Source organism: Cyprinodon variegatus, unplaced genomic scaffold (assembly GCF_000732505.1).
Source record: "Cyprinodon variegatus isolate N-32 unplaced genomic scaffold, C_variegatus-1.0 Scaffold508, whole genome shotgun sequence".
In the NCBI taxonomy this organism is placed as follows: Eukaryota; Metazoa; Chordata; class Actinopteri; order Cyprinodontiformes; family Cyprinodontidae; genus Cyprinodon; species Cyprinodon variegatus.
This window is the reverse complement of record NW_015150961.1, coordinates 222,654-230,492: the sequence shown is the minus strand read 5'-3', so window position 1 is coordinate 230,492 and position 7,839 is coordinate 222,654. Positions and strand designations below refer to the sequence as shown.

Below are 7,839 nucleotides of genomic sequence, written 5' to 3'. Positions count from 1 at the left end.
AATGAGCCACAAGCAGGAGAAAGTTTAATTAAGCTGCATGCAACTTAAACAAATGCAAGTTGAGAGAATTATTAAAGAACACCAGTCAGCTATTTTGTTTTATTCTTACTACACTGAGGAAGGTCCAGCCTGTGTGGAAATCAGACATTTATTAGATGATCTGCAGCAAATGTTAGATTTCTATTACTCTGTGACCATACTGGGTTTCGACAAGATTGCACCAAGAGACCAAAAATCTCAATCATGAAGCTGAGCCACAGGTTAGATGAAAAACACGAATGATCTTTAATAAGAAACTCTACAGAAGATAAGTCCAAATGAAAGGGGATCTTTGTTAGAAGAAGAGGCTCCATAAATCTTTGGTTATGCTGGACTAAAGAGCAACAAAGTTAGATTATCATAAAGCAGGTGAAACAGTTGCTACTAAAGAAAAAGGTAGCACATTTCTGCATATATGTTTGAGTTCCATTTAAATCAGTGCTGGTCTTTTTGATGCATTGATCACTAAATGAGGCTTAATGTTTGCAAATATCTACTTTAACCCTGGTGTTTTAGCCAATCAAGATTATCTTAGCCATTGAGTGCAAACCCCCAACCAAAATACCTCGGCTGTGCAACACGTCCAATATATCTGAACACAACCTCACTATAGGTCTGTGTCAGCATCCAGCCTGAATACTGAGTCCATTTCATCCCCACACATCAGTTTTCTCTGGTGCTCTGACTGTATACCCTCCTCTGCCTTCTCCCAGCACACACAATAGGCCTCTGTGTGTTTGGTCGGAGGAATGCTGCGAGATGGCAGGGCAGTGGGATAGCTGCATGGTGAGGATGGGGGTTGGTGGGCGAGGAAGGGTGTGGAAGCCGTGAGGATGAAAAAGAGGAGGTGGGGGAGGAAGGGCTGGTTGAAGGTAGAGGGAAATGAAGGGATGGCTAGGATTGGAAGGAGGTGTGTGTATGTCTCCGCCCGGGAGGGGGGGGGTGTCTGTACTGTACGGGTACACAGAGGCTCCAGGGGTCTACAGGGTGTCCAGGTTTGGACACAGTGACAGTGTTCGACTGGTGGCTTTGGGCCTTGGACCGAAAACACAACGGGTGACAGGAAAGTAGTCAGCACCCACCTGGAGGAGTGCAGAAGCAAACCTGTAGGATCCAAGGATGAAAACAACGTTTTCAGGACTTTATTCAAACATAAATGAAAAATACGCTTTACCTCAAAAATAAATATCAAAAATAGAGAAGTATTATCTCTGATCTTCTTTGTTAAGCAGCAAAACCTCACAGACCGCCGAGGTTGTAGGATAACAAGTTGAACTTAAGCTGTATGATGCTGGTCAACTAACTAAATGGTCAACAAAACCCAATGACAAGTGTTTTTTTTACTAGTTTATTATTTGTAAGGAAGGGTCATGAAGAGAACTACAGCAAGTAAGTCAGTAAGCAATTTTAAAGCTAGGAGTGAATTTTATACAAGATTCAGGGATGCACCCTGATTCTTTTAGAGTTGTCACAAAGCAGAGCTTGCTGGTTGTTGAGAAACGGCAGTGGTCCTTGTCACTCTAAACTCTAATCTGTCTACCTTTGTTCTCAGTAATTTTTCTGAGTCATTTAGTTTTCATTCACTCTGTGAGTCAGTTAGGAACCTTCATCAAATCAAAACAGCGGACCACAAAAGGGATGATGATTGCAGACAAGGACAGTCTCAGTACAGAAATTCAAGTAAGAAAATGATGGAGTGTGGAGTGTCATGTTATTTTAAACCCCTTGACTAGTTTTAACCCCTTTAACTAGTTGCCAAATCGAAATATCGAAACTTTCAATTTATTTAAAATTTTTTTTTTTTGAAATGTAGGCATATTACAAACGTGTGGCAACATTTCTAACAGTTAATGATAACATATACCATTAGGGACCAGTTATAACTCAAAGAAAAAAATTACCAAAGGTTTGTAATGCAAAGGGTTTGTTACATATTTGCAAAAATGGCTGCTTAGGGGTTAAATGGCTACAGCAGTGTTCTGAAGTTTACATGCACTCATCTGCATAGATGTTGCTCCTTAAGTGCTGCAGTTTAGGTGTTTAATGACTGTGCAGTACTTCACCTCAATAGTTTTGCTTTGAGTTGGATGTAAAAGTTTGGATTTATCATTGATTCTTTTTTTATTCACACTTTAAAAAAAGATAAACATGTAGGCTCAAAGATGTACCTATAGCCCAGCTCATGTTTAAAATAAATATCTTTAAGTTACTTGAACAGATACAAGTGATTTTGAGAGATTTCAGCAAGGTTTCAGTATAATTCATTTCTCCAGAGAGCCTTTGTCCTTTGATGTGAATATTGAGCTGGATGGTTCTGGAGGTCTTTCTCTATTAGTATTAGTTATATTCCTTTCTATGACTACCACATACTTAACTGTGTGCAATTAGCAGTTTTCTCTAGCAGGTGTTTGACTAAAATTAATTATAACTGGGACTTGATTTGCATATTTGCAGCTGAAATTTAATCTGTTGGAGTTAAATATGCAATTCTGGATATGAATGAATGAAAATCAGTTCATTCTTTTTTTTTTTAAAGCTTTACTATATGGAGAACAAATCTTAAAAAGAAAAAAGTTGTGTTTCCCATCTCTGTAATAACAGATAAATCCTACTATGGTAATCGACTCTAAAACTGCATGCCTACCTCTCTGACACAAGGTGTTCTATTTAATATTTGGTTAAAAGTGTACAAGAATAATTTTCAACATAAATTTTCCTAATTATGTCCAAAACAGGTTAAAAACTCCTCCTAGCCAAGTCTTTATCCAGACCTCCTGATTACACAGTCTGAATGAAAGGACCAGCCTCAGGTATGCTTCTTTCCTGTGTTAGGTTGCGGAGAAGAGGTTAAGTTTGTGCATGCTTGGTGAGTGCAGGGGGGTGGGGGGGTTCTCACACAAGATGGAGGATGAAGGGACAAAGGTGGCATTCATTGGCGAAGGAATGGAAAACATTTTCTCCTGAAAACAGAGAAGCTACAACCGGCGGCACTAGTGCAGAGAGGCTATGGGTTAGTGTGCACCCTGTTGAAGAAGTCACATCCATGGCATGACAGGCAGGACCCTGAGAGGCCTTGTTTATTTTGGAGGGGGGCGGATAATGTCATGTCACCTTCAAAGGTCTGCCTGGAATGTGATAGGGCAATAACTACAAGACATGAAAGTTTGCATGTATTATTTCTGAAACTGAGCATGGGTGTGGTGGATTAGAACCAGGGGCCATTAGATATCTCCTCTAAAATCTATAAGAACCAAAAGTGGTGGGGAACAAAAATGACCTTTCAACTCAAAGGGAAAGGACAGTGTTTCAGAGAGCAATTATGCATCCCAAAATAACAGAAATTTCAAATAACAACATACACTTTTCATAAAACACAACAAATAATGGTAAAATCAAAACATAATATATTATTTCATTCATTGATATTGAATTATAGTGGTGCTTTAATTTTTTTTGTTTGAGTTGCCAAGTTATAATCGTTAATTAGTTTTTAACAGACAAAAATATATATATATATATATTTTTTTTTTCTGATTTTTTAGGGATTTTCTTCTGAATCTATTGAGTTAACAAAAGGTAATATTTTGTCTTTAAATTTCAAAGGTTTGTGAGTTGATCTTTCTGTGCTTCTTTTAATATAAATACATTTGAAGATTTAAAGTTAGGCCTCCTATTTTCATTTGAATTAAAATGCTGCATGATAAGATATGGTTAACATAAGAGGAGATAGGAGACATATTGCAGAGAGGGATAATCTCATTAAACACATCTCTGTGTCCTCACAGGTAACGACAAGGCAAGTTAGGGAAGGGAGTCTGACCTGAATGGAGCGCCTGAGTAAGTGCGCCACCTAGAGGACAAAACAGAGGGGCCTGAGTAAAACAGTGAGAGGGACTCACCATGTGGTGGCACCATTTCACAGCAGGAGGAATGCTTCACAGCTCACATCGTCACTGCTCACTCAAAACACAAATATTTCTATTTTTATCATTATATTGAAAAACAGCTGACAAAATTAATCTAAAAACAAAATAAATGACAAACAATTTAATTAAATCATGAAATACAAACATTTGTTCCAGTATTAATAATGATCAGCATCGGTATTATTCATGAAATAACAGATCTATAGCCAGGCAACTGAGTTATGATATAGCTCAACTTTTCAGGAGAGTTTATGCAATTACACAAGTTAGTTGTAAAATAAATAAATAAATAAATGAAACAGTATAAGCAGTTTCACAAAGCTAGCAAACATTTTAATCAGAAATAAGGCTGAATATACCAACCTTTGGTGGACTGGTTTAAGACACATCAATAAACTGGAGGATCACAATGAATCTTAAGTATTTATTCAGTTATAAAAGTAAAACTTCTATATAGATTAATCATAGTAATACAGTAGTTGTAATTTTAATGGATATTGATTAAAAGTAATTGAAACCCACGTTAAATATCTCAGAAAACAGGAACAAAGCAAAAGAAAAATCTTAAATATGGGAAAGTCAACCTTCTCAAAATAATGTTCTTATTCTACAGTGTATCGCCTCAATACTTTGCCAGGGCTCCCTTTCCACTGCATGACATCACTCTTGTTCCAGACTCTAGGATGTAGTATCAAAATTTGAAATTAATATTTAAATATATCAATTTCTTTGTATTCCCCCAGCCCAGGTAAGGCACTTCTGAACTGCTTGCTTGAGGTCGGAATTAAGCGAGGAATCAAAAAGTTGGGGCTTATTTCTGATTTAGTGGTATTGGAGGCAATAATTCAGTTTCCCTCTTAAATCCTTTAGGATTAGGTTAGGTTATCCCTCGGTCTTCTAAACCCTTTTCTACCACACTTTTCCACTCAACTCTCCATCTATATACTTGTACACAGCCCTAGAGGCTGCCTCCTGCTTTATTAACCAGCTGTGGCAAATCGTCATTGTGAGGGAAATCAAGCACTGTCAGCTGACATTGAAATGTATTTCACTCTGTATGAGGAATCAATATGGCACATTAACTTAAGATTTTAACTCACTTAAGTAGATTACCTTTGCAATTATATTGTTTGATTATATCATATTCTGACAAAATTAAAATATCTTCATGGCAGGATAATAAAGGAGTTTGTTTGGCCTGTTATAACATTTTAAATCAGCAGCCTGCTGAGATGGCAGCAACACCTGGTATCCTATCAAGCTTCACTTCAGTAGCTGCTGGTCATTGAACCGCTCAGTCCTGCCCCAGTCACAGCTCCTCCCCTTAGTAACAGCCCATACTGTACATGATCCGCAGGGAGACAGCAGCTGCTGTTAAAGCTCTGAGGACCAAAAGGCCACCGTTCACATTTGTTTGTCAGGATCAGCAGGCAGTGAGAGAAATTAAACTCGGTCTCAATTATTCAGCATTAAGCCCTACCTATCACAATGCATTGCCTGAAAAGTCTGCGGACGGCCAACCCGGGAATCCAGCAGCTGTTTAAAAATGCAGTCATCTCCTCTAGACTTGGAGCTGACATCTCCAGGAGTCAGCAACCTGTTCCTCTGCTCAGCTGGACAGCAACCCTTCACACGCACAGAGCCTTTCATCCTCATCAGAAAGGCCCTGATGAGGACCAAGGACACTCCAAGTAGGTCATAGAAGTACAGAGCTGTTGTGTTCAACAAAGTTTGTTCAGAAACAATTCATACTTTATGTAAAGCAAACAATTCTAAAATGTAAAGTTACATTAAAATATTAAAAGAGGTTAAGGTTCTTTTTCAAGTTGTGGGGAACAGTAGAAATAGGTAGAGATCAGTTGTCATTTGATATATAGTATCTATTAATTTAAAAGATAAATAGTAGGCTATCCTTTATTTGGAGTTGACACAATACAATGCATAAAGTTTTAGTAAAAAAATATAATAAATGTTTCGGAAAGCTGAGATTAAGAACTTTTTACTTTTTACTTCAATCGGTTATTGAAAATAGACAGCAGATAGGAGCATAATCATTTAGTTGTGGGCTATCTTTCAAGATCCCTGAAGATTACCGCTGGGCTACCATGACAAACGGTTACATCTCCAAGCTTAAAAAATGATATCTGAGAAATAAAGAATAAGAAAAAGAAAAAAAGATATATCTAATTACTTGAAAATTAATGTATATATTTTCCTTTCACATCCCAAAAATCAAAACTTATAGTTTAAAACCAACAATGTTTGGAATACTGTACTTCAAAAAAAAAAAAATCTTTCTTGAGATTTTTTTGTGCAAATGTTTCATATTTACTGCTTGGCACTTTAGGTAGAAATAATGAACATTTATAGTTTAAAAATGAATGAATAATAATAGAAAAGCTAGTGCTACTACTGCAATTAATAATAATATTAACATAGGCAAGCCATTCTATACAGAAACCTCTCATCATATTATAAATTTAGGAGCTTTAATTCTTTAAATGTGCTCTTATCATCTTAAAATAGGCACATGGTGTACTTTAAAGAGTCCTAACTGTTAAGCAGTTGGTGAATGTTCAACAAAACCTTGATGAAAGAAAAAAAAAGTCATTTTTATGATTGGCAGCAGATCAGTGTCATGACGTTGGACAACAAATTACATTTTTTGAAGGTTAAAGCTTTCCCAGCTGTAGGAGGGAGCAGCTGCGGAATAGTAGGTAAACCAGATTTACCCCTCCACCTTAAAAAAAATGCCATAGAGATGAAGAAAAAGCAACAGTTTTGAATTTTGCAAAACAAACACAACAACAAAACCAGCAATATTATCTTAGGCTGAGTCCACCTATGATATACAAATCAAACTAGAAAGGTATCCTTGGACACATACAAACATTTTTAATTCCATTGTAATCACTGATTCAGTCCTCCAGCCTTAATAGAAGCAGGATCCTCCTGCTTATCAGCACAGGGCTGAGATGCTACAATCCATTTGGATAAAGTTCTGCTTTAGTGCACATGTCAAGCTTAAGTTAAGTCACCATAGAAGGAGAAATATATAGACAAATATTAAAAGGACAAATTTTACTATCCCTATCATGACTTTTGTTTAGAAAAAATGACTTGTCTCTTTTCTTTTAGATTTTAAAATACTTTTCTGTACATGTTACTGTAGGCCAGCCTCACCTGGTTACTATATCAGTGAGATGGCATATGGACATTTAAGTTGTGTATGATGCATGTCAGTTACACCAAAACATGGTGTTCTTAATTTGCACTTGTTAAGTTGCTAAGTCAGAGATCAGAATTTGACCTTAAAACCTTTAATGGCATGGTTGAAGAAGGACACACGTAGCTGTGAAATAAAAAGGTTTAATAAATAAAAAAACTTCCCAAGAAGTGACAGTAGCAGGTAATAGAAAAATAGCGGATTCAAGAGGTGTTAAAATGGCAGTGTAATGGAGAAAATGTCATTGTAAGAAACAGTAAACTGAATATAATGAAAAAGCAATGACAAAAAAAGAGCTTAAACGCAGATACAGGGGTAGAGAAATAACAAGCAACGCACAAGAATAATGAGAAGGAATGTGGAGAAGCTGTGGCAGAAGGAAAGAGGAGAGACTGGGGAAGAATCACTAATTAACACAGGTGGAGCTTAGCGCTTAACAAAGGGAATAAAATACCACCAGAGATCTATGACAATCAGAATCTAGATGCAGAAAATACAGAAAACAAAAAATAAATGTAATACAGCAAGGCCCAGGTAAACATAAACTAACAACAATAAAAAAAAATAAAAAATACAAACACCTGGAGATCATGAACAGAGGGAAATAATTATAGAAAGACATTAGTCTACAAATATCTAGTCTGTATA

The 7,839-nt window shown here is 36.6% G+C and overlaps 1 protein-coding gene across 2 annotated transcripts in view; it reads left to right on the top strand.

The window, feature by feature from the left end:
• Window positions 1–5,341: 5,341 nt before the first annotated feature.
• The window catches only part of LOC107094826 (glutaminase kidney isoform, mitochondrial-like), a 17,965-nt gene continuing 15,467 nt past the window's right edge, over window positions 5,342–7,839 (top strand). For both annotated transcript variants that reach the window (XM_015390681.1, XM_015390680.1), the window contains exon 1: window positions 5,342–5,656. In XM_015390681.1, coding sequence (XP_015246167.1) covers window positions 5,454–5,656 — 203 coding nt within the window. In that variant the 5' untranslated portion in view covers window positions 5,342–5,453. The remainder of the gene's footprint in view (window positions 5,657–7,839) is intronic.